Genomic DNA, 26,662 nt, shown 5'->3' with positions numbered 1-26,662 from the left:
TCAGGATAACTTTTTTTTTTTTTTTAAATAAAGACAGAGTGGCCCAAGATGGCTTCCAATTCCTGGGCTCAAGTGATCCTCCTGCCTCAACCTCCCAAGCAGTTTAGGACTACAGGTACACATCATGGTGCCTAGCTCAGGATACTTTATTATTATTATATTGGGGGTTAAACCCAGGAGTGCTTTACTACTGAGCTACATCCCAAACCCTTTTTATTTAATTTTTTAAAATTTAGAGATAGGATCTCACTAAGTTGCTAATGCCGGCTTTCAACTTGCCTTCCCAGTCTCGATGGAAATTATAATATGGTGGAAGATAAAATGAGTTATAGGATGACAAAGGCTAAACTCAAGTACTGGTTGTTGGAAAGAACAGATGCATGTGACAGCTTGAAAAGATCAAGTTTGGTGATTGTCCAAATGTGGGAAGGGCAGAAGTGAATACAGCCAAGGATGATTTTTAGGTTCTAGGATTGTCCAAATGTAGGAAGGGCAGAACTGAAGATAGCTAAGGATGAGGTCTGGGACCTGGCTCATAGCCTGGTAGATCAGGAGAATTGTGAAATAGGCAAATTTGGAGGAAACAGGTCATAAGGAATACAAGTTCATAAATGGGCCTTCTAGCCAATGAGGCAGAAACTCTAGATCCAGGAGTCCAGTATAGTTCATTTATTAACTTTTAAAATTTTCTTATGCTGGGTACAGTGCCACAGTCATATAAACTCAGGGACTTGGGAGGCTGAGGCATGAGGATTGAAAATTCAAAGCCAGCTTAAACAATTTAGCCAGGACCTGAATAATTTAGTAAGACCCTATCTCAAAATAAAAAATGAAAACGGTTGGGGATGTAGCTCAGTGGTAAAGTACCCTGGGTTTAATCACAAGTACAGAAGGAAAAAAAATTGGCTCAATGAGCCAATTCCTTATAATCTAATATATAACGTGTGTGTATAAATATATAGCTAGGCATGGCTATGTATTTTAAGACTCCTATAATCCCTGGCATTGGAATCACAGGTGTGGACCACAGTTTCCCTCTGTATGTCTACACCATATTTTGTTTATCCATTCATTCATTTACCGGCATTTGGGTTGTTTCCACCTTTTAGCTACTGTGAATATTGCCACTGTGAATTTTGGTGTAGAAATATGTTTGTTCCCTTTTCAATTCTTTTTTAGTAGATACCCAGAAATGCATCCATCACTTACTTTTAGATATTTCATTTAAAAAAATACCGTGAGCAGGGCAATGTGGTGCATGCCTGGAATCCCAGCCACTTAGGAGACTGAGGCAGGAGGATCACAAATTCCAGGCCAGCCTCAGCAACTTAACCAACCTAAGCAATTTAGTGAGACCCTGTCTCAAAAAAATGAAAAGGACCGGGGATGTGGTTCAGTGCTAAAGCATCCTTGGGTTAAATCCCTATTACCAGAAAATAAAACAAATAAAAAAAAATCCTATAGTAAGGAATTGTTCCTTTAACAAAGAGTCTATTTCAACTGCAGTTTCCCTAGGCTAACAGGAATCTCTCAAACTGTGATGTAACATCATCACTGCATCTGTGAAGCTTACCTTGAGTTACACACTTTTTTTTTGAGTTATACACTATTTTTGTCCATAAGACTAGACTCCAAATTACCAAAGCCAAGATGTGTATAATTTATCTTTGTGCTACCCCAAAACTGTTAGCATGTTTTTGCATACAGTAGGCATTACATGCCTGTGTTAGAAAACACAGTTTCAATGTCTTTTATGGCATGTAAATATACTATGCAAGCCCTCTACTACTGAGCTACATCCCTGGCCCGTTACGGTATATGAATAGGCTATTAATTCAATAGGAAACACCAACTTTTGATTTCTAAAATAGGAGTAAGATTTCTTTCAAAGACACCGTCGCCCCCTTCCCCCACCCTCTTTCATCACCAACAGGTAAGTGCTGTACTTATATAAATAAGTGTTGAGTCTCTGAGAGAAAGGAGGAAACTATTAAAGTTTTCTGAGAGACCAGACATTCTTTCCACAATCTGTGTGTATGTGAAGTTGGGGTGGGTGGGCAGTAGTTGAGCTGGGAATTGAAAGAACATTTTTCTGAGTTCAGGTGTTTTCAGACCAACTTTACCAGCCTAGCAGTCGCTTAAGTCCCTCCTGCAAATAAATGTTCTGGGATCAGAGCGGCGGCTCTTTCTGACACTGGACGCCGGCAGCCTCGCGCTGAGCCCGGCTGCTCCGGTAGCCGCTTTCCATTGGCCAGGACCGTTTTCAGGTCTTTGGGGCGCACTGGGAACCTCGGACGGAAGAGCCACCCTTACTCCCGGCCTGCGGACGAGCTCCGTGCAGCGCCCTCTCCATCCACAAGTCACGGGACCCGGCCAAGGCGGATCACAGCTGCGCGAGCTCGAGATGCGGCGGGGTGGAGGTCGTAGTGCCCGGCAGGGTTCGGGTGAGGACCTTGAAAATAGCTTCGGGGCATGCGCCACTGCGGCCGTTAAAAAACCCAAAACCGACGCCTGGGAGTGAGGAGCATGGAGGGATGGGGCAGGCGCACTGTGGGGCTTCGCACGCCGGAGTCAACGCTAAGAACCAGTACCGACGCCGAGAGCGCAAAACTTCGATGCGCAGCGCAAGAGAGCAGAAGGCGCAGGTATGAGGTGCGCAGGTGTGGCCGCAGGCGGGTAACGTCACGTAGCGTGGCTGCGCGTGCGCGGGCGTCGGGGGCGGGGCCTGGAGTTAAATACGGCTGCGGTTCTGCTTAATCCGCTCCGTCCTCTGCTCTTTGCTTTTCTGCTTGGTGTGCTTCCTTCTCAAAGGTAACAGATGCTAGGACTGAGGTGCCACAAAGATAGAGCCTAGGCTCGCATGAACAGGGTTTCGTAATACGTGTCAGGGAATTATTAAAAGCTAGTTGTTGACATGGTGCCTAAATTTCGGACTAAGTTCTAGTTTATGGGGACTAGTGCTATGGAGACCCAGAAATTTAAATTCAAGTCCAGGAGTGAATTGGATCGATGTTGCAGTATCTTTTGACTTACTTTTTCCCTCTCGAAATTTCATTTAACGATGTTTGATAGAGTTATTGAAAGCAATTTGAATGATATTGAGAATCTTAGCAGGGAAATAGGCAGAGGCAGAACTCAGGAGTTTGTTTCAGTGTGCATCAAATTAAACAAATAGCAGGAAAAGGAGAGAATGGGTATTATTGTACTTAACTGAGTCTGATACTGTGAAGTTAAGATATCCTGACTTGTTTGCTAATGTCCCAAACAATACTACTTGGGTAAATTCTGTGGGCTGCATAGCAACACATAGAGGAGAAAGCTCTCTTTACATCTGGGCCAGCTGTTTCCTATAGATGTCTAAAAAAAAACAAGTGTTTTGGCTAGGGGCCTGGAGCATACCTGTAAGCCCAGCCACTCAGGAGGCTGAGTCAAGAGGGAAGGAGAATCGCAAGTTCTAGGCTGGACTGGCAATTTAGCCAGGTCCGTCTCAAAAAACAACCAAAACCAAACCCAAACAAAAAAGGCTGGGCATGTAATTCAGTGGTAGAGTACTCTTGGGTTAGATTCCCAGTACTTCAAAAACAAATGAATGAATAAATAAAAGTAACTATTTTGTATTTACAGTAGAATTGCTGCTGATTCTCAGATACAGAGCTTGAATGATATATCTGCATTTGTTCTCAACAAAACCTGGAAACAAGATGGAAGAAGAGAATGAACAGGTAGGTAAATGCCACCCTTCTTGCTTACCTGTATTTCTCTTGGGAGTTATTACAGTGGTGTACTGTGAGGAAATTGCATGCAAAATCCATCACATTTAGGCTCTAGCATTTCCAGGGGTCTTAAGTGAAACAGGGCTATGTGTTGATGAAATTTTCTACAGTTGTGCATATAAAGTTAAGTGTTTTTGTCATCAGTTGGTACTTATTTAAAAAAAAAACTGTCTCAGCTGGGCACAGAGGTGCTAGCTACCCTGTTTTAGGATGAAAAATAAAAAGGACTAGGGATGTAGCTCAGTGATAAAGCTCCCTGTATTGAGGAAAAAGGGGGGGGGAAGGAAAACAAACCCAACACTGTCTCTAATGTAAATGAATGGATTGCCTGGAGATGTTTTGTTTTGGTACTAGGGATTGAACCTAGGGGTGCTTTACCACTCAGCTATATTCCCTAAGCCCTTTTTATTTGAGACTGGGTCTCACTCAGTTGCTTAGGGCCTGAATAAATTGCTGTAGCTGGCCTGGGGCCCCAGAATTGCTGGGATTACAGGTTTGTGCCACCAGGTTTGGCTTGGCTAAATTACTTTTGCCACTCCTACCTTTAATTTTTACCAAAGTTGTTTCTCCTCCCTAATCTTCTCCCAAGAATTTCATCTCCCCCCTTTTGCCTGGTATTCTAAAGAGAAGCCCCACCTAAATGGTTAAGATCTTAATATAGTAGCTATGGGCTCAAGTGATCCTTCTATCTCAGCCTCCCAAGTAGCTAGGTTTACAGGTTGTGCCACCATCCCGGCCTCCTATAAACATTTTAAAATTCGGGCCTTTTTAAAATACAAAAGTAATTCATCAATATTATAAACCTGGGTGTGGTGGCATATGCCTGAGAGGCTGAGGCAGGAGGATCAGGAATTCAAAGCCAGCCTCAGCAACTTAGTAAGACTTTGTCACTATCTAAAAAATAAAAAGGGCTGGAGATGTGGCTCAGTGGTTAAGTACCCCTGGGTTCAATCGTTGATTAAAAAAAAAATAATAAATAAATAAAAATTCACTTTTCTACTTCCATCCCTGGAATTAACCACTGTTTAATTTTGAGTATGTTATATCCTTGTTATGGGAGAAGAGGTGCCTCCAGACAAGGGTTCAAGGAGTTTCCAGAAGGGAGGGGAAATTCAGGACCAGTGGGTTTCTTGGCATATGTAGTAGAAAAGAATTTCAGCACAAGTCAGACAAAGGCTGTATTTAGGGGCTGGACTGAAGGTGCAGCTGCACAATTTTGCACCTGAGTGTGTGTATTTTCCTCATTTTTCAAAGGCATGCCACTTACAACCATGCTTTCTGCATCTTAGTGGCTCTTGGGGGTTTCTTTTAAGATTCACTGTATCTTTTTTTATCCTAAATCCCTATCTCACTTCTGTTTCCCCACCCTAATGTGCCCTGAAAGTGATTAGACCTAAGATGGCCGCCAGAGTGACTGATTCTTAGATACCCTCTAACTTCATTATAATACCATCTGCATGTGCTGGAGATGTAGTTCAGTGGGAGAGCACTTGCCTAGCATGTCCCTGAGTTTTATCCCCAGTACTGCAAAAACAAAAATACCATCTGCACGTTAAATGACACCCCCTCCCCCCAATGCCATTGTCTACAGTTACCATAAAGATGACTGAAAAGGATGTAAGGGGGGAAAAAAGGGATGCCACTTGAATGCCCTGAAAAATCTCCTTCCTCTTACCAACCTGTCCCTTCTCCATCACCTGTAGATTTTACACAGCAGATTCTGTTTGAGGAGATTTGAGATAAGGCCCAAGAAAGTGTTTTTGTTTTGTTTTTTTTTTAACTGTTTATAGTACTGGGGATTGAATCCAGGGCCTTTCACACACCAGAGCAAATACTACACCCTCAATCCTTTTCCTTTTGAGACAGTGTCTTCTAAATTGCCCAGACTGGCTCTGAACTTTTGATCCTTCTGCCAAGGCCTCCTGAGTAGCTGGGATTACAGATTTGAGGAACCTTGCCCTGCTAAGGATTTGCATTTTTATTGTTTCCAGGTGGAGATGCCACTTTTTGGCGGTGTAGGGGAACAGACCACACTTGCAGTACTTAGGCTTTAGATCCCTGTTGTCCAATCTGTATATATGATACATGGCAAGTGGATGCTTGAGTTGTGGCTAGTGCAACTGAGGAAGGAACTGCATTTATCTTTAAGTTTAAAAAATGAGTATTTGGGGCTAGGGCTGTAGCTCACTGGTAGAGCTCTTGCTAGCTAGCATGTGTGGTCCCTGTGTTGTGGTGCAGGGGATGGAACCAAGGTCTCACATGTGCTAGACAAGTCCTACACCAAACTAAGTTCCCAGACCTGCTTGTATTTTATTTAAATAGTATTACTCAAGATATTAAGAGCCTTTTTGTCCAATGCTTTGTGATATTGGTATATAGGAACAGCAGTTAGCAGTAAAAGCTTTCACTGATTAATCTTACAAATTGTTTTTTTTCCCGTTGGGGTCTGTTAAAGAAAAAGATTATTTAGGACTCTTGCACATTGCTGACAGGGCTTAACTATGAATAAGTACAGCAAAGGCAGCTGGAAATATGTATCTAAGGAGTAGAGTGTGAGAGAGTAGGGTAGTGGATGGAAAATTAAGAGGATTCATCAGGATGGGGTGGGTGGCAGGCTTCTTGCTAAACAGACTTGAAAGGATTCCTGCTGAGGGCAGACCAGGGTCTTAGATATACATTAAGGATGGGGGATGAAGAACTTGATTGTGGACTGGAGTTATGGCTCAGTGGTAGAGTGCTTGCCTAGCACATGCCGGGTGCTGGGTTTGATCCTCAGCACCATATAAAAATCAAGGTATTGTGTCCAACTACAACAAAATATTTTAAAAAAACTTGATTGCGAGGGTGATTAGATATCCAGTGGGTGAGATTTTCTTTTAACTTGATTTATCAGAATTCTTACTAAAACTGGGCTATGCAGATTAAAGATTGAACTGAGACTAAGGTCAAAGTCTGGTAGAGAAGTAGTCACTGATGAACCTGAGAGAGGTTACTGGAGAGTCTTGACAAACATTTTCCAGTCTTCTAATTAGACCATAGGCTTTGGCAGTTGACTCCATAAAGGCCCTCTGTTTAGGAAGCTTCTAATTGTTTTTATTAAATGCATCATTTAGTAATGCTCCTTTCAGCTGAAACTAAGCTAGGGGAAGGACCTAGCCTGATTCTCACCTGCTAAAATGCAGGAGGGGAACGGTGGAGGAGATGTGATGTTGCCTAATGATGTTAGGACAGGGGTCTTTGATGACTTGTGTATTCTCCATAATGATAGTTCTCCCTGAATTTAATTTCTGAAGTCATGCATGATTAAGAACTCTTCTTTTTTATTTAAAAACTTTCAGTGCAATAGTGTGATTGATGGTAATTTTGAAGAAGTTTGTCCTGAGAAAGTAATTAAGTTTAAACCTCCACTATACAAACAACGATACCAGTTTGTTAGAGATTTTGTGGATCAACATAAACCCAAGAAGGTAGGTATCTTTTTGCCTACATATAACTATTAAGACTGTCTTCTTATATTGTCAAATACACTAGTAAGGAAAGACTTTTTAAATTTAATTTTTTATTTTTGTAAGAAAAAGGTGTTGCTGCATTGCCCAGGCTTATTTTAAACTTGTATGCTTAAATGATCCTCCTGCTGCAGCCTCCCCAAAATTGAGATTACAGGTGTGCTCAGACATCCCCCTTTTTTTTTTTTCTCTTGCAGTACTGGGGATTGCACCTAGGGGTACTCTATCATTGAGTTAAACCCAGCCCTTTTCATTTATTTTGAGGCAAGACTCACTAATTTGCCCAGTTTGGCCTCAAATATTGAGCCTATCTCAGCTTCCCCAGTATCTGGGATTAGAGATGGATTAGAGATATGCATCACCACACCTGCTAGGAGATCTTTTTCAGAAGGATTTTTGCAGTGGGGAAAATACCTTGACTCGAAGATGCAGTATCTGAGTTAAGCAAAAGGTTTTTTTTTTCTTTTATAGGAAAGAGTCGAGAAAGTTACAAAGTGGGAAAGTAACTAGTAGTAAGAAAGGATAGTAAGGTATGTGTGTGACTCAGTGGTAGGGTGCTAGCCTAGCAAATATAATGCCCTGGGTTCTATCCTTTAAAAAAATTGCAAAAACAAATAAAGAAAATTTACTCTAACCAGGTTGATTATGGGGAGGAATTATAGGAAGTTTTTTTTTTTTTTTTTTTGGTACTAGGGATGTTTGAACCCAGGGGTATTTAACATAATGCTGAGCCACATCCTCAGCCCTTTTTATTTTTTTGAGACAGAGTCTTGCTAAGTTGCCAAGGCAGGCTTTGAATTTGCCATCCTCCTGCCTTAGCCTCCCAAGCCACAGGGATTACAGGTATGTGCCACTACACTGGGTGAAAAATCTTGATTTTTGCAGTTGAAAGTGATCTTATTGTTTCCATATTTCTAAAGTGCTTAGTTGGAATATTAGGCAAACTGATATTATGTTCATAAGTACTGTGGTTCTTTTAAATTAGATAATAGTAAGTGAGCCTTGTTGGTGTATTCCTTTAGCCCCAGTCACTGGAGGCTGACACAGGAGGATTGCTTGAGTCCAGGATTTCAGTGGCAGCTGGGCAACACAGCCAGACTCTGACTCCAAAAAAAAAAAAAAAGTAACAAATTGGATGATATCAGGTCTGCTCATCAACCTCAGGGGAAAGTCATGATTTCAGAACATATATACTTGTTGCCATCCTAATGGATTTGATGCTCTGGCTGTAGACTAGTTAATGGTAAAGTGAATTTCTTGAAGAAAGTTTTTTTTTTTTTTCCTTGCTTGATGTTGAAAACAGTTAAGATTCCTTACACTATAGCTGTTTCTGCACATGTGCACAAAGGTGTAGGTTTTATTTGTCTTTGTAGCCATAAAGGCACATGCATTCAATTGAAGCATCTGAAATGTCAACTCAAGAGTTCATTATGGGATATCATATGGTTTGTGATTGTTATTTCAAATAAACTATTCATAAATGAATGAAAGCAAGTTTTAGAGAGCTCATCTGCTGAAGTATGATACTAAGAATATTTGACTCCCAAGTTCTGATTCTGAATGGGAAAACTGAGTATATGTCTAATCTTTCTGCCTTTCTCATTAGTCAAATACTTATTTGTGGTAGGGGCTGTGGCTCAGTGGAAGTAGTACTTGCTTACTTAGCATGATTGAGCCATGGGTTTGAACCCCAGCACCACAAAACAAATAACTGGAATACTTATTTGTCTACAGGTTTATGAAATTCAAATTATTATTATTTTTTGTCAATGTTATTCTTTCCCCTTTACTCCTCACCCCTGTACTAGGGATTGAACCCAAGGGTGCTTTACCACTGAGCTACATCCCCATTTCTTTTTATTTTTTTTTTATTTTAAGACAAGGTCTTGCTAAGTTGCTAAGGTTGGCCTCAAATTTAGGATCCTCCTGCCTCCTAAGTTGGTGGGAATAATAGACATGTGCTACCATACCTGTCTTGGTGAATACTATTTTATAAAAAAAAATGGTCCTGCATAATAGTTTCTTTGTGGTTTTATTACTGACACACAATCCCCCACTATGTTTTTTTTTTTGTTGTTGTTGTTCATACTTTTTCCGGTTACAAATGTCTTTGAAATGACATTCTGTCTCATCTACAGGTTGCAGACCTGGGATGTGGTGACACAGAGCTCCTAAGGCTGCTGAAAATCTACCCATGTATTCAACGGCTTGTTGGAGTAGATATCGATAAGGAAAAATTGCAGTCAAATGGGTAATATTTAGTGTTAGATTTGAATATGGTTCATCCCCCAGAGTTTCATGTGGTGGTGCTAAAATGAAACAGCTGTGAAGAAGTGGGGCTGAGTGGAACTCACTTAGGTTCTGGGGGCTCTGTTCTCATGAATGAATTAATGTCTGCCTGCCTCCCTCTAGGGAGAGGGCTGTGTCTCATGATTGGATTTAGTTTGAGGTTGGGTTATGAGGCCATTCCTTGTACTTGGCACCTTTATGCTACCATTTCCTTTTTCATTTTTCCTATATTTATGTTAGATATTCACAGATTATTTTGAGAATGTTTTTCTTCTAAAGAACAAAAAACTGAAAAGTCACTGATCCAAAATGAACCAGAAGACCAAAAATATTAAGAAAGAGAACAATATCAAATATTCAAAATCTTTTTTTTAAATAGAGAGAGAGAGAGAGAGAGAGAGAATTTTTTAATATATATTTTTTAGTGTTCGGCGGACACAACATCTTTGTTTGTATGTGGTGCTGAGGATGGAACCCAGGCTGCACGCATGCCAGGCGAGCGCGCTACTGCTTGAGTCACATCCCCAGCCTTTCAAAATCTTATTCTATTTTTTGGGGTGGGGGGTACTGGGGATTGAACCCAGGTTGCTTTACCACTGAACCACATCCCAACTCCTTTTTATTTTGAGATAGGGTCTTGCTAACTTGGCATTCTCCTGCCTTAGACTTCTGGGTCATAGGGATTACAGGTATGTGCCATCATGTCTAGCCAAGATCTTGTTCTCATTGCCCAGTAATTCCCCAAAATGAGAGCAAATTGCCCTATGACCCACTGTTTACTACATCAAGACAGGAGAATGGACTGAGTCAAACTTAGATTAATGTAGGTAGAAGATGATTATCTAAGGATTTGAGTTCTCTCTCTGAAGATAACTTTTTTTTTTTTAATATGGTGCTAGGAATGGAACCGAGAGCAAGCACTCTACCACTGAGCTATAGGCTCAGACCAAGAGTTTCTAAATGGATTGTGTTCAAAACGTTTCTTATGTGACAATTCTTTTGCAGGCATCAGTTGTCTCCCTATTTGGGGGAGTTTGTAAAGCCCCGAGATCTGGATTTGACTGTTATCTTGTATCATGGCTCTGTTGTGGAGAGAGATTCTCGTTTGCTTGGATTTGACTTGATAACATGCATTGAATTGTAAGTTTTAAACTGTTAATTCATCATTTTTTTTTTAATAAAAAGTATGAAAACCAGGTACGGTGGTGCTTGCCTGTAATCTCAGCCCATTAAGAGGTTGAAGCAGGAAGATCACAAGTTCTAGGTCAGCCTGTACAACTTAATGAGACCCTGTCTCAAAATTAAAAAAAAAAAAAAAAAAGGCTGGAAATGTGGTAGAATATCATTTAGTTCAATCTTCAGTATCAAAAAAAAAAAAAAAAAAAGAACTAGGCTCTTGGTGTGTTTTTTTTTTTGTTTTTTTTTTTTTTTTAGTACTGGGAATTGAACCCAGGGGCACTTTGCCACTGAGCTACAGTCCCAGTTCTACTAAGTTGCCCAGGCTGGCCTCAAACTTGTAATACACCTGTCTCAGCCTCCTGAGTTTTTGGGATTATGGACTTGTGCCACCATTTCCGGTTGGTGTTTTAAATATTTAGGCTTTATATTTGTAAAGAAAAATGTTCATCAGTTGGGAATATCTTTTTACTCTCCTTTGGCATTTTACTTGGAAATTCCAAACGTGCAGAAAAGTTCCCAAAAAATAGAGTACCAAGAATACCCACATACCCTTTATCTAGATTCACCTGTGAATGTTTTACTCCTTTTGTTTGCAATTGTACTTGTGTATTCTCCCCACCTATCCAGTTTTTATGGAACTAATTAAGGGTAGGTTTTACACATCATGGCCCTTTGCTCTTGTAAACACTCAGTTTGTATTTCTAAGACATGGGGTTATATGTAACTCGCCTTCTTTTTTGTTTTGTTTTGTTTTTTGTTTTTTGTTTTTGATACTAGGATTGAACCCAGGGGTGCTTTACCACTGAGCCACATCCTAGCCCTTTTTATTTTTTATTTTGAGGCAGGGTCTCACTAAACTGCCAAGGCTGGCCTTGAACTTGTGATCCTCCTCCCTCAGCCTTCTGAGCTGCTGGGATTACAGGTGTGCACCACTGGGTCTGGCCTTGCCCTTTATTCCTGAAGAATACATGTGAATTATTTTGTAGAAAAATATCCCTTAATCTGGGCTTATCTATTATTTCATTTGATTTGGGGTAGGCTGTTTTTGAGGGGAGGGGCTGGGGATTGGATTTAGGGCTTTGTGCTAAACAAATGCTCTACCATTGAGTGCCACTCCCAGCCTCAGGGTATGCATTTTTGGAACTACCAAGAACTGATGTGTGTTTATATCGGGAAGGTACAAACTCAGATAACATGTTTTTAGGAGTATGATAGAGTCCCATAGAGCACAGCAGAGGACCTTGGTTAAGGGAACACTATGGGTAGAGTTGTGGGTAGGACAAGATTAGAATATGTGAATAATTGTTTTATTCTTGTGTCATAGCATTGTTGCATAGTTGAAGAAATTGATTTTCCAGATGGTCACTGTTTTTACTAAATCAATTTGGGAAACATTTGTCAGTAAAGCTACTTTAATTATCTTTCCCATTAACCATTTTAGAATAGAACATTTGGATTCAGATGATCTGGCTAGATTTCCCGAAGTGGTATTTGGGTACCTGTCTCCAGCCATGATTGTCATCAGCACACCAAACTCTGAATTCAACCCGCTATTTCCCACAGTGACCCTAAGAGATGCTGATCATAAATTTGAGTGGAACAGAATGGAGTTTCAGACCTGGTAAGTTCAGAAGGTTTCTGTTGTTGTTTTAAATCGTTTTTAAAAGTCCTAGGCAGTAAACCCTGATACCTATCTCTTACCTAAATTGTTTCTAGTTTCTTTGGTACTAGGGATTGAACCCAGGGACGCTTAACCACTGTGATACATCCCCAGCTCTTTTTATTTTTTATTTTGAGACAAGGTCTTATTAAGTTGCTTAGGACCTTGCTGAGGCTGGCTTTGAACTTGTAATCCTCCTGTCTCAGCCTCCCAAGCCTTTAGGATTATAGGCGTGTGCCACTGCATTTGGCTTTTCCATATTTTTTTAATATATTTTTTTAGTTGTAGATGGACACAATATCTTTATTTATTTGTTTTTTATGTGATGCTGGGGAACAAACCCAGTACCTCATGCATGCTAGGCAAGCACTGTATCACTGAGCCACAACCCCACCTCTGGCTTGTCCATATTTTTGTGGTAACTTGGAAACCGGCCCTATGTTGGCTGTTCCTGCATCATAGAAATCAAACAAACCCTTTGTGGCATTGTGTGGTAGTGTGAGGATGTGTAACAAAATATTTTGATTCATTATATTTATCTATAATACTATTACTAGAATTTACTTAGCAATAATCTATTTAGCAATAACTTTGTTTAGTAAAATGATTTCTATTATTTTGATTTCAGGGCCTTACAAGTGGCAAATCGTTATCATTACTCTGTGGAGTTTACTGGGGTAGGGGAACCACCAGCTGGAGCTGAGCATGTTGGCTATTGTACCCAGATAGGTGTCTTCCGGAAAAATAGTGGGAAGGTAACAGAATTGTGCTTTCCAGAGCAGCATGATCAACATGTTTATGAAACTGTGAGTATTTGTGAGGTAGCTGTCAGGGCAGAAGTACATTAATACAAGTTTGAGGTCAACCTCAGCAACTTAGTGAGACCCTGTCTCAAAATAAACAGGGCTGGAGATGTGGCTCAGTGGTAAAGTACCCCTAGGTTCAACCCCTAGTACTCCCAGTCCCCCCAAAAAGATGTTGAACTTTGTTTTTGTTTTTGGTAAGTGTCCCCAAAGTAAAGATAAGTGTACATGATCTTATTTTTTCCCTGTACCGAGGATAGAACCCAGAGCCTTGCCCATGCCAGGCGAGTGCTTTATCACTGAGTTATATTCCCAGCCCTTATGACTTATTTTGAGGCTCATAGAAGGTCCTTTAGGACTCTCGAATGCTGGTAGAGTTAGTCTAAGGCATCCTTTGGGCTTGTCTAGCCTCTTGGCCTTTCTCAAGGTATAATACAGAGAACAATCTTCTGCTAGGGTCTTGTTAGAGTACTTCAGAAGCCTCCTTTGTGAGCTCTCAGGATTATCAGCAGTAAAGAGAAAGCCAGCAGTAGCTCCTTTCCAGTCAGGAAATGACTATTAGAACTGAGCTTCCAATAGCTATGTGTGGTGATAAGATACATATGTGATGCCAGCAATTTAGGAGGCTGAGATAGGAGAACTGCAAGGTTGAGGCCAGCCCAGGCAACTTAGGGATACACTGTCTCAAAATCAAACAAAAAGGCTGGAAATGAAGTTTAGTGGTAAAATGTTCCTGGGTGTAACCCTGGTGTTGCACAAAACAACAAAAACAGGCTCTGGGCTGTGTAGCTCAGTGGTGGAATGCTTGCCTTGCTTGTGCAAAGCCCTGGGTTCCCTTGCCAGCACACACATGCACACGAAATACAGTTGATCTTCCCAGAGAAACACATTTTTTCCCCTTAACTGAACCCTTTCTTATTTTTTTTTCTTTTAATTATTTTTTTAAAGTCAGGGTCTTGTCCTGCCCAGCATGGCCTCAATCTCCTGCTTCCCAAGTGGCCGATACTATAGGCATGTGCCACCATGCCCAATTTGAACTGTTTTTTTTCTTTCACCCTTTTCCTTTAGAAATATTGGGTTAGTATGAATTGGTAAGACCTGGCTAGGGAACAGCTGGTTATCAGAATTGAAAGTAAACAAGATAGTTAATGTCAGTATGTAAGTTAGTTTGACTCCCATTATAATTGAATCATTACAATGAGGATTTGACATAGATCCCATATGTATATATAATTAATTCTTTTTTTTTTTAAAGAGAGTGAGAGAGGAGAGAGAGAAGGAGAGAATTTTTTTTTTTTAAGAGAGAGTGAGAGAGGAGAGAGAGAGAGAATTTTTAATATTTATTTTTTAGTTCTCGGCGGACACAACATCTTTGTTGGGATGTGGTGCTGAGGATCGAACCCAGGCCGCACGCATGCCAGGCGAGCGCGCTACCGCTTGAGCCACATCCCCAGCCCCCAGAGAGAATTTTTTTTTAATATTTAGTTTTTAGTTCTCGGCGGACACAACATCTTTGTTGGGATGTGGTGCTGAGGATCGAACCCAGGCCGCACGCATGCCAGACGAGCGCGCTACCCGCCTGAGCCACATTCCCAGCCCCTATAATTAATTCTTATGTGACAAGAGTTACTGATGGCTTTGGAAAGTTTTCCTACATTCTGTCTTCTTCTCTTCAGGTTTATAAGACCTCCTACCCGAGTTTACAGCAGGAGAAGATGCTCAAATTTGTATTGGTTGGGGAAGTGTTGATACTAGTGGAACGGCTGAGATTGAGACAGCAGCGAATGCTGCGAGAACAGAAGGACTTGTGCAGTGACCCAGACAACACTGACTCTTCTGGTCCGCCCCAAGTAGTGTTGGGAGCAGTCTTCACAGAGGCTGAAGAAGCCAGGATAGAGAATTCTCCAAAACCCTTCTGTGAAGGAGATAAGTTTTTCGTACCCCTGCAAAGACTCCTTGCTTATCCCAAAGTGCACCGCTTACGTGTGACTGAGGAGAGGATGAGATCACTCATCGCAGATTCGGTGCAGCTGAGCAGTGATGGTTCTGCAGTCATGGATGACCTGTATAAATCTTGGGATTATCAGTTTGAAGATTATTGAGCCATCTGCATTTCCTGAAGTTCAAGGACTCCGTGATAGTTGGGCTTACTTAGAATTTAAACTTTGTATTGTCATAATTCAAGTAACATTTTAAAAGTTTTAACACAAGACACTCCTAAACTGGTGGACAGAGGCGCCTGACTGCACTTTACCTGAGAAAGGTTTTAGGGTTTAACTAAATGCAGTATGTTTTCCTTTATAAGTTGGAATTTTTCTTTGTGTTCTCAAGAATGAAGAAATTGGATATGGTGATGTACTAATTTTGAACTCACCCTTTTTTTGGTGTTAGAGCCATGTGTTGAAGTAGCATTAAAATTTTTTTAAAGTGATCAAATACACTGTTTAAAACCTATTCCCAGGGGTTATGAGTTGCTTTAAAATCTTTTTAGGATTATTTGGGCCAAATTTTTACCTATTATACTTGGCCTAAAATGTTGTACAAAAAAAGAATGCAGATGTTTGAAGGGTGCAGAAGTCTCTTCATGATGTCACCACTGTCCATCACTTCATCATGAGGAAGCAGTGGTTTAGTGAGTCTTTTTTCTGTCCTTTTCTGGCATAGGAATCCAATGGTAAGTCAAGAGGTCCACCTCTGGGACCCCAGTGTCTGTATTGCTATTGTGGTTTACCTTAGGGACAGAAATAGAGGTTTGACTTCCAGCTACCACTTGTATTTTCCATACCAGCAGAAAGAGAGGAAAAGGGAGAAGTGGCATGCCAGCTGCCTAGTATGATTTGCTGCAAGTTGGGAACATACTTCCTGTTGACTAGAATGAAGTGTATGGCCAGGGAAGCTGGAGTGTATGTGGTCTGTGTTTGGGAGGCTATGTGCATACTTGGTGGTCTTCTAAGGAACAAGGGGAGAATGTATATCTGTGGCAAATGGTATCACACCTGGAATATCCTGACTACCTGGAGATGGGCCTTGTGGCAGAGCAGAGTTAGTCCCTGGGCAAGTCCTCCTGTTGGAAGGCCTCCTCAAGCTGAGCTTTGGAGGGTTAATCTGAAAAGTGGATTTGGTGACAGTGGGGAACAAAGAAGAGATTCTAGAAAAGTCTTAACCACATAACCACTGCTACCCAGCTGATTCTCCTTTAATTTCATAAACTAATCCCCACCTACTTCATCTATGTTCAGATGTGCACATGATTTAAGAGATTTGTATCCTTCCAACCCCATCCCCAAATCCCTCTGTCTTCACCTTTCTAGGCCTCTGCACAAGTTTCACCTTGGGGCTCCCTTCTTTGTTAGGGCCACATTTTCTATCCAGGGTCAGCCCTTTCATATTTCTCCAAAGTTGACTATGTTCATCCAGAAACTGAGGTTACCAGGGATTGAACCCAGGGGTGCTTAACCACTGAGCCACATCCCCAACCCTTAAAAAAATTATTTTTATATTATTTTTTATTAGTTACACATGACAGTACAATGATCTTGACATATCATACATTTGAATCAAATGGGGTATAATTTCTCATTTTTCTGAGTGTACAGGTTGCAGAATCACATTGGTTATACAGACATGGGTATACATATAGCAATACTAGTGTCTATTTTATTCTGCCCTTCCTATCCCCTCTTGCCGTCTCCTCCCCTCCCATCACTTCTCTTTACCCAATCTAATGTGACACATTTCTTTTTCCCCCCCTCACATCATCATACATGTATTTTGTATAATGATGAGGATCTCCTTCTGTCTTCCATGCAATTCCCCTTCTCCCTCCCTTTCCCTCCTACCTCTCTTCCCTATCTAGAGGTAATTTTCTTCTCATGCTCTTCCTCCCTACCCCATTTTGAGTCACCTCCCTATATCAGAGAAGACATTCGGCATTTGTTTTTGGGGATTGACTAACTTCACTTAGCACAATCTGCTCTGATGCCATCCATTTCCCTGCAGATGCCATGATCTTGTTATTTTTTTAGTGCTGAGTAATATTCCATTGTGTATAAATGCCACATTTTTTTAATCCATTCATCTATTGAAGGGCTTCTAGATTGGTTCCACAGTCTAGCTATTGTGAATTGTGCTGCTATAAACTGAGCCACATCCCCAACCTTTTTTTTTTAATATTTATTTTTTTTAGGTGTAGATGGACACAACACAATGCCTTTATTTTTATGTGGTGCTGAGGATGGAAGCCGGGTTCTGCCCTTGCTAGGCGAGCGCTCTATAGCTGAGTCACAATCCCAGCCCCCTCCCCTCCTTTTTTAAAAAAAAAATTTTGAGACAGGATCTCACCAAGTTGCTTGGAGCCTTGCTAAATTGCCGTGGTTGATTTTGAACTTGTGATCTTTCTGCCTAGCCTCTGGAAACACTGGGATTATACTGCCACCACATCCAGTGCTTACCCAGAAAACTTTTAAGTGCTCAGGCTGACATGGGGGCTGGAGCTACTTTCTCCTAGATGCCCCATCTCTGCACTTTCTATACCCATGTTCTCCCCTACTCCCAGGCCCCCCTGCCAGGTAAGCTTTCTAAAACTGAGCCATCTTCTTAGCCCAGACCTTTGTTCTAAATAGAGTCACCTTTGCCCTTATAGCAGCATAGAAATGGTGGTCTTCATATAGGGGAAGTAATTAGAGGTTAAAATCCTTACTGCTATAAATGCAGAAAGCAGCTGGCTGGAGTCCTAAGGGAATTTAACCCCATTTATGTTGGCATAGGCTAAATATGTCATTTGATATATGTCATCTGATGTGGCTGTGTTAGTCTCATAGCCATTCATATTGCAGACCTAAAGAGTTGAGGATAATTTTTTATAATACTAAGGACTGAGCCCAGGGATGCTCTATTACTGAGCTATATCCCCAGCCTTTTTGTTTCCTGTTTTGAGAAAGGGACTTGCTAAGTTGGGGAGTTGGGCCTCAAACTTGTGATCCTCCTGAGTCACATCCCCAACCTTTTTTAAAAATTATTTTGATTAGAGTAGAATTAGAGATGTGTGTGTCACCACATTTGGCAAGCATTATCATTCTTCAAAATAGTTTCTGAAATCAAATAGTCATACCCGACAGCTTAAACAAGCAGTGAGTGGCACCCCACATGTAAGTGTGCAGCCCCCTCTAGAGTGTGAGTCATGTATAGCTTGCAGCCTGGTTTGTCTGAAAGACACTAGAGTGGGGACCTACTGAATGAGGTGTCTCATTCAGTCTTTGTTAAACTTATCACCAGCTGTCCCTTCATTCTTCCTCCTAGGGCATTGAATTGTTCCCCCTGCCCCATGATGAATGGACTCTCTCCTTTCCTAGTTCAGTTCTGAGACTATCACCCTGAGGCCCTAGGAGCTTTCTAAGAAATCAGAGACAAGACAGGAATTCCTTGAGTGTTATTTTATTTTTTTGTACCAGGGATTGAACCCAGGGGTACTCAACTACTGAGCCATATTCTCAGTCCTTTTTATTTTTTTGAAACAGGGTCTTATTGAGTTACTTAGGGCCTTGCTAAATTGGCTGGAGGATGGCCTTGAACTTGACAGCTTCCTGCCTCAGCCCCAGCTGCTGGGATTACAGGTGTATACCACCACACCTGGCTCCTTGAGTTTTTTTTTTTTTTTAAGAGAGAGGGGGGAGAGAGAGAATTTTCAATATTTATTTATTTATTTATTAGTTCTCAGCGGACACAACATCTTTGTTGGTATGTGGTGCTGAGGATCGAACCCGGGCCGCACGCATGCCAAGCGAGCGCGCTACCGCTTGAGCCACATCCCCAGCCCGCTCCTTGAGTTCTTAATGGCTTAATGCTAACTGCACATCTGGAATTTCACAATTATGCTTTGTTATAAGTGGGATTTTTTTGGCCCTTATCTGGAGAAGTTTATCCTTTTTTGGGGTGCTGGGGATTGAACCCCAGTCCTTGCACAAGCTGAATATGTGTTGAGGTGCTGATCTACACTGGAGCCAGAATTTTTTTTTTTTTTAAGTGGGGTCACTTTCTCCAGAAGGGATGGGTTTATTTTATTTAGTGTGGTGCTGGGATTAAACTGAGGGCCTCACGCATCCTATGCAAGCCCTCCACCACTGACCTACATCCCCAGCCTGAAGGTTTTTAATGCAATTTGTTTTTCTTTCATTTGTTCTTGTTGGGGAACTTTTTCTTTTTTTTTCTTGCAGGGGTGGTTACTAGAGGTTGAATCTAGGAACACTTTACCACTGAGCTACATCCCCAGACCTTTTGTATTTCAAGACAGGGTCTTGCTAGTTGCTGAGGGTCTCACTAGGCTGCACAGGTTAGCCTTGAACTTGTGAACCTGTCTCAGCCTCTGGACTTGTTGGGATTACAGATGTGTACCACCATGACTGGCTTGTTGGGAAACTTCTGATAATATATTATCCATTGTATGTTGTGTAAAGCGTGTTCACTGCTGTCACAATCCTAGTGCTCAGCATAGGTTTTAGATAATGTGGTCTGAGAAGCTTCTGGTTGCCGGGGTTATTGGTGGGGCTGTAGGAGAAGAAACATTTTCTCTGAAGTCTAAGTTCTGCTGAACTTTAAGATGTCTTAAAGTGAAGGGACCTTGATGGACAAGATAGTTACTGCCTTTACTTCCAGCTCCTTTTCCAAAAAAGCAACAACCCTAAATACCTGAACTAGGAACCAAACCCAGGGTCTTATGCATGTTAGGCAAGCACTCTACCACATAACCTCAGCCCTCAAAATCCTACCAGTTAAGAACTGAAATAATTTAGAGTGTACTGGAGATTGAACCTAGGGGTGCTTTACCATTGAGCTCCATCCCCAGCCTTTTTTATTTTGAGACATGGTCTTGCTATGTTGCTGAGGCTGACCTTGAATTTGCAGTCCTCCTGCCTCAGCCTTCTGAGTCAGTGGGAATATAGGCATGCACCACCACACTTGCAAGAACTGAAAACTTGAAAATAACCTTAAAACTTATATTACAAAAGTAAGACTAAGACAGTTCAGAACTATATAGAATTCAAAATAAACTTGGTAATACCTTATGTAACTCATTTTTACCTCCTCTGCTCCCCCCCGCCCCGCCCCCTGTACTGGGATTAAACCCAAGGGTGCTGCTTGCCCACTGAGACACATCCCCAGCCCTTTTTATTTTTTGAGACAGGGTCTTGATTGAATTGCTCAGGCTGGCTTAGAATTTGTGGTCCTCCTTAGCCTCAGCAATATATAGGCTTTGTTTTTATGTTTTTTTTTTTTTTTTTTTGAGACGGGATCTCATTAAACATTAAATTGCTCAGGTTGGCCTAGAACTTTACCACCTCAGTCTCCCAAATTGCTGGGAATACAGGTGTGTGCCACCATGCCTGGCTCAGCAATATACTTTATAAATGCATCTGGATATACTCCATTCTTGATTACATGTGCTTTTACAAAACAGTAACAGTAATGCTTTTTTAAAAAAACCTTAATTAAAGTTCATGCTTTAAAAAACCCCAAATTGTTAGCTGGGTGGGGTGGTGCATGCATTACAATTCCAGCAACTCAGGAGGCTGAAGTAGGGGGATCACAAGTTCAAGGCCAGCCCCAGTAATTTTATCATGATCCTGTCTCAAAAATTAAAAAGGGCTGGAGATGTAGCTTAGTGGTAAAATGCTCTTGGGTTCAATCCCTGGTATGAATAAATAAATAACCAACCCCAAATTGTTAATAAGGATGCAAAGAAATTAAGTGTCTCTCCACATTTACCCCACCTCCCGTCTTGGCCCTCAATTTCACCCCTATTGACAACTATCAAAAATTTATTATGTTTCTTTCCAGTTCTAGTTTTCTCCCCCATAGCTTTATTGAGGTAAAACTGAAGTACAATAAAATACACGTATTTGAAGTATGCCATTTGATCAGTTTTGACCTGTATGTAACCAACAATCAATATAAAAAGAATCTATTACCTTTTTAAAAATTTGAAACCTGGGGCTGGGGTTGTGGCTCAGTGATAGAGCGCTCACCTAGCACATGTGAGGCCCTGGGTTCAATCCTCAGCACCACATAAAAATAAAGGCATTGTGTCCAACTAAAAAATAAATATTAAAAAAACTGAAATCCTATAGACTGTGGATCCTTCATTAGAAACCTTAAGAGATACAAAACCCCACCCCATGTCAACTATTACAAAATTAAATGGCACACCTATGAATATCTCAGAAGTCAAAGAAAGCACAAAATAAGTAAATAAAAAGTGCTTTGAACAAAGTGATAATAAAAGCTTAAAATATCAGGATCTCTGATTAAATAATACTCAGATAAATGTTTGTAATCTAAAGTATTTTAAAGTACTTGTATCAGAAAGAAACTAGAATTAACACTTTATTTTCAAATAGTAGGAAGGAAAAAGAGTAGAAGCAGAAATACATGGAATAGAGAAAAAATACAGCTAAAATTTAATAAAAATAAAATCAAGAAAAAAGCAAGGACACAAAAAATTGATATCAATGGAAAAGGAGCTATCAAAATCACCCTGCAGATGCTAAAAATATATTAAGGTAATATTACAGTTGTATGCCAATATATGTGATAGCTTACCTAACGTGGTCTGTATTAGAGAAGGATCTGTGTGCTGCCGAGAAAGTATATTCAGTCATTAATGGATTAAATATTTTATATGTAAATCTAAATAATTGATTGTATTATTTAGTTCTATAGTTCCTTTGTTTAGTTTCTGTTTGAAAACTCTATCCAGTAGTGAGGGAGGCATGTTAAAGTCACCCAGTATTATTGTGTTGATGTCTATTTGATTCTTGAAGTTGAGAAAGGTTTGTTTGATGTATATAGATGCTCCATTGTTTGGAGCATAAATATTTATGACTGTTATGTCTTGTTGATAAAAAGTCCCTTAAGCAGTATGGAATGTCCTCCTTTGTCCCTTCTTATTAACTTTGGCTTAAAGTCCACTTTATCTGATATAAGGGTAGAAATCCCTCCTTGCTTAAGTGATTCAGTGAGTGATGTTTTTTCCCATCCTTTCACCTTCAGCATGTGGATTCCTTTTCCTATGAGGTGAGTCTCTTGGAGGCAGCATATTGTTGAGCCTTGGTTTTTAATCCAATCTGCTAGTCTTTGTCTTTTGATGAATTTAGGCCTTTAATGTTCAAGGTTTTTGAGAGATGATTTGTGTTCCTGGTCATGTTGATTCATTACTAGTTTTTATTTTTTTTTATTTTTAAATTTTTTTAAGGAGAGAGAATTTTAATATTTATATTTTAGTTATCGGCGTACACAACATCTTTGTTTGTGGTGCTGAGGATCAAACCCGGGCCGCACACATGCCAGGAGAGCGCAATACCGCTTGAGCCACATCCCCAGCCCTATTTCTAGTTTTTAATTTGCATTAGTTTCTCCTTTGATTGACTGTTGCTTTAGTATGGTTCCTCCCTTTACTAGTTTTCATTTAATCTTTATGGAATATTGTTGAATATTTGGAAGTGCAGGCTTTCTGGTTGTGAATTCTTTTAACACTTGTTTATCTTGAAAAGTTTTTATTTCATCTTCAAATCTGAAGTTTAATTTTGCTGGATATAGGATTCTTGGTTGGCATCCATTTTCTTTTAGAGCTTGGTATATGTTACTCCAGGACCGCCTAACTTTGAGGGTCTGCTTTGAGAAATCAGCTGAGATCTGTATTGGTTTTCCCCTATACGGAATCTGATATTTTTCTCTCACAGCCTTTAAAGTTCTATCCTTATTCTGTAGGCTAGGCATTTTCATTATAATGTGCCTTGATGTGAGTCTGTTTTAATTTTGTAAATTTGGGGTCCTATAAACCTCTTGTATCTGATTTTCCATTTCATTCTTTAGCTTTGGAAAATTTTCTTATATTATGTAATTTAAAAGGTTGTGCATTCCTTTGGTTTACGTATCTGCACCTTCATCTATTCTGATAAATCTTAAATTTGGTCTTTTCATGTTATCCCATAATTCTTGGAAGTTCTGTTCATGGTTTCTTAGCATCTTCTCTCCATGGTCCACTTTCTTTTCTTTTTTTAAAAAAAAGTATTTATTTTTTTAGTTGTAGGGGGATATAATACCTTTATTTTATTTTTATGTGGTGCTGAGGATCAAACCCAGTGCCTCACACCTGCGAGGTGAGCACACTATCTCTGAGCCACAACCCCAGCCTTCCACTTTATTTTCAAGATTACATATTGCCTGAGGTTCTGTCTTCCAAGTGGTCTGTTCTGTTGGTCATGCTATTGAATTTTTAATTTGGTTTACTGTTTCCTCCATTTCAAGGATTTCTGTTTTTTTTTCCCTCCCAGAATCTCTCTCTATTGAAATGATCTTTTGCTACCCCTATTTTCTCTTATATCAACCCTTACTTTGCAGATCAGTTTAACTATGTGATGTTTCTGTGACATTTCTTCCATTGTGGTGTTGATGGATTCTGTTATTGGAGTGTTTTGGTTTGCTTGGGGCAATTTGTTCCTTTGCTTTTTCATGTTGTTTGTGTCTACTCATCTAACTATATGGATCTGAGGCAGTAGAGTTTTTGCCCTATAGACTTATAGTGTCCCTGAAGGTTTCCAGTACCTCACTTGCTGAGAAACTGGATGTCAGTTTTCTTGGTTTCACTCCATGGAGCAGCCAGGAATGTTACCTTCTCTATCTTGCCATCTCAATCCCCCAGTTCCAGTTTTGGAAGAACTGGTGACCCTTTTGTGGACAGATGGTTCCTTTTTTTTTCCTAGGGGAATGACATGTTTGGACCACACAGTATATAAGGCAGAGTCCCCAAACACAGCCACGAAAGATGTCTTTGTACCAAGCAATTAAACTGCACTGTATGAAAATGAAGAATGTGGTTTGGTAGGAGGCTGAATTTTACTGCAGATTTTCCTTTCATAGTTTCCATCACTACCAGCATACCAACACATACATGTGACATGTGAGTTACCAGCATTTACCTCCAACTTATATTTCCCAAGGTCTGGGAAGTTCCAAAACTGTTAGCTTTCCACTATTATAACAAGATACCTGGAGTAGTTAGAAGTTTTATTTAGGCTCAGTCTGGGAGGCTCTGGTCCATGATTGAACCTATTGCTTTGGCCCTGTGGTGAGGCAGCACACTGTGATGGGAGCACATGGAAGGAACAAAGCCACTCACCTCATGTCCAGGAAGCAAAAGAGACGGGGCACCCCTTCAAAGGCATGCCCCCAAATAACCCCAAATAATCCACTAGGTCTCACCACTTCCCAATAGCATCACTCTGGGAACCCAGCCTTCAACTCATGGGCCTCTGGGGAACAGTCAAGATCCAAACTATAGCAAAAACCCTTTTTAGGATTTCTGTGAATTCCCAGCAGCTTCAGTCTTCACAGCACTCTCTGCATTCAAGTTCAGTTTGCATACCACTGAGATCTGAAACTTGGCCCCCTAACATTTTCACAAGACTCCCCATACGCACCTTCCTCTTTCCTCACACAGTAGCCAGCTCACATCCTTCCTGGCCCGTTTCCCTCCTCTCTGCTCTAATTTCTAACCTTCCCTCTATAGCATACCTAGTAAGCAGTTTAGCTTTTTACAAGTGTTCCTAGCCCTCAGTTCCTCCATTGGTGTTGTGGTGCCAACAAAAATGAAAAAGTCATCACACCCGGTCCTGTGGAAATTGTGGTAAGCAGTAGGCTGGAAGTCGGGGACTGAGCACTGTTTACAGTGGCCATGTGGAGTAATTAGGTTTGTTTTTTTGGGGGTGTATGTGGTATTGGGGATTGAATCAAGTGTCACTGAACTACATCCCTAGCCCTTTTTGAGACAGGCTCTTGCTAAGTTGGTCGGCCTTCAACTTGCAATTCTCCTGCCTTAGCCTCCCATATTGCTGGGATTACAGGCATGCACCATCATACCAAGCACAATGTAGACGGATTTTTTTTTTTTTTTTGTACCAGGGATTAAACACAGGGCCACTTAGCCACCAAGCCGCATCCTCAGCCCTTTTTATTTTGAGACAGGGTCTCCCTAAATTTCTTAGTTCCTTGCTAAATTGCTGAGGCCGGCTTTGAACTTTGGATACTTCTGCCTTAGCCTCCTCAGTCACTAGGATTACAGGCGTGCGCTACCATACCTGGCTTGGGTGAAATCTTTCAAAGACTTAAAGAATGACAGATATCTGGGCTGGGGACGTGGCTCAAGTGGTAGTGCGCTCGCCTGGCATGCGTGCGGCCCGGGTTCGATCCTCAGCACCACATACCAACAAAGATGTTGTGTCCGCCGAAAACTGAAAAATAAATATTAAAAATTCTCTCTCACTCTCTCTCTCTCAAAAAAAAAAAAAAAAAAAAAGAATGACAGATATCTGCCTTGTGGTGTGTGCTAAGTGTTAACTACAGTAAACCCATCTTCTTTGGAACTATCCAGAAAAGGGGGACATTGGGAATATTGGTGAGTATAACAAGCAAGCTGGTAGGAGCTGGAAGTTTTAGAAATGTGTACAGTAAATGTTAGTTTTTGAAGCCTGCATGTTACTTTCATTTTCTCCTGAAAATTAATACTTAAAGCCCTGTTAATGTTCTTGCCAAATTGTATACAACTCTGCCTACATCCCTTTTGCCTTCTTTGCTGTAATTATCCTTTTTTTTGGCAACAGGGGTATGGAGGGTGGTGTGGATACTGGAGATTGAACTCATGGATCCACATCCCCAGCCCTACTTTGTATTTTATTTAGAGACAGGATCTCAGAGTTGCTTACCGCCTCACTTTTGCTGAGGCTGGCTTTGAACTCGTGAACCTCCTGTCTCAGCTTCCCTAGTCGCTGGGATTACAGGCCCACACCACCGTACCTGGTTTGTAATTATCTTGTTTCTACCTATTTCACTTCATCTTCCATGTTGTGACTTTGGCTAGAACTAGTCAAATCAAGCTGTGGACATATTATTGCCTTTCCCAGAAACACTGCTGCTGCTTCCACACCTCATCCTTGACCCATAGGACTGCTGGCTTTCATTGAATGGGTCCTGTGTTTTTCTGCTACCATGTCTGGGTCTAAACCTCTGTCCACATGTACTTAGTCACGCTGCTCTTTAGTCATTTTTGGTAGAAATCCTCATGGAAATGTAATTCCAGAATCTTTCGTCAACCCCACACTAAAGGGGAAAAAAAGGTCTAAGCAAAATAAACAATGCTATAAAATCTTTTTTTTCCAAGTATTTAAAAGTATTACTAACCCCTGCCCCCCACAAAATGTTTTTCCTTTGATTTTAATTTCATGGTGTATATATCAAAGAGAAGCAGTCACAGATCATTTGGGAAAAGTAGACTCCCTAAGTCACTGGCTTTCAGTGCCAGAAGGTGGCACACTTTTCTTAAGTAACTGCTCACACTTGTCATCTAAGATGTAAACAAAACCCACAAAAACTCATAGGGATGCCCACTTGAAGTATCTCAGG

General features: G+C 40.7%; 1 protein-coding gene across 4 annotated transcripts; it reads left to right on the top strand.

Moving 5' to 3' along the window:
• The first annotated feature begins 2,194 nt into the window (after positions 1-2,194).
• On the top strand, positions 2,195-15,646 carry Henmt1 (HEN methyltransferase 1). 4 transcript variants are annotated; one of them, XM_021735105.3, is made up of 8 exons: positions 2,195-2,645; positions 3,625-3,722; positions 7,112-7,240; positions 9,418-9,530; positions 10,574-10,708; positions 12,189-12,368; positions 13,036-13,213; positions 14,887-15,646. In XM_021735105.3, the coding sequence occupies exons 2-8, from the start codon at positions 3,660-3,662 to the stop codon at positions 15,310-15,312; spliced, it is 1,224 nt and encodes a 407-aa protein (XP_021590780.1). In that variant the 5' UTR covers positions 2,195-2,645; positions 3,625-3,659; the 3' UTR covers positions 15,313-15,646. The 4 variants fall into 4 exon arrangements, with proteins under 4 accessions (XP_021590780.1, XP_013219596.1, XP_005338116.1 ...); XM_013364142.4 differs by lacking the exon at positions 2,195-2,645 and adding an exon at positions 2,695-2,811 and having other exon boundaries at positions 13,036-13,162; XM_005338059.5 differs by lacking the exon at positions 2,195-2,645 and adding an exon at positions 2,696-2,811.
• The last annotated feature ends 11,016 nt before the right edge of the window (positions 15,647-26,662 follow it).

The sequence above is a fragment of the Ictidomys tridecemlineatus genome, chromosome 11 (assembly GCF_052094955.1).
Source record: "Ictidomys tridecemlineatus isolate mIctTri1 chromosome 11, mIctTri1.hap1, whole genome shotgun sequence".
NCBI classification, from domain to species: domain Eukaryota; kingdom Metazoa; phylum Chordata; class Mammalia; order Rodentia; family Sciuridae; genus Ictidomys; species Ictidomys tridecemlineatus.
This window is presented reverse-complemented; position numbering and strand designations above follow the sequence as displayed.

Excerpts from the sequence above, each read along its gene's own strand:
- Henmt1 (XM_021735105.3), top strand. The coding sequence starts at position 3,660 with ATGATATATCTGCATTTGTTCTCAACAAAACCTGGAAACAAGATGGAA. Across the intron at positions 10,709-12,188 it reads TTGATAACATGCATTGAATT|AATAGAACATTTGGATTCAG; the intron begins GTAAGTTTTAAA and ends TAACCATTTTAG. Across the intron at positions 13,214-14,886 it reads ATCAACATGTTTATGAAACT|GTTTATAAGACCTCCTACCC; the intron begins GTGAGTATTTGT and ends TCTTCTCTTCAG.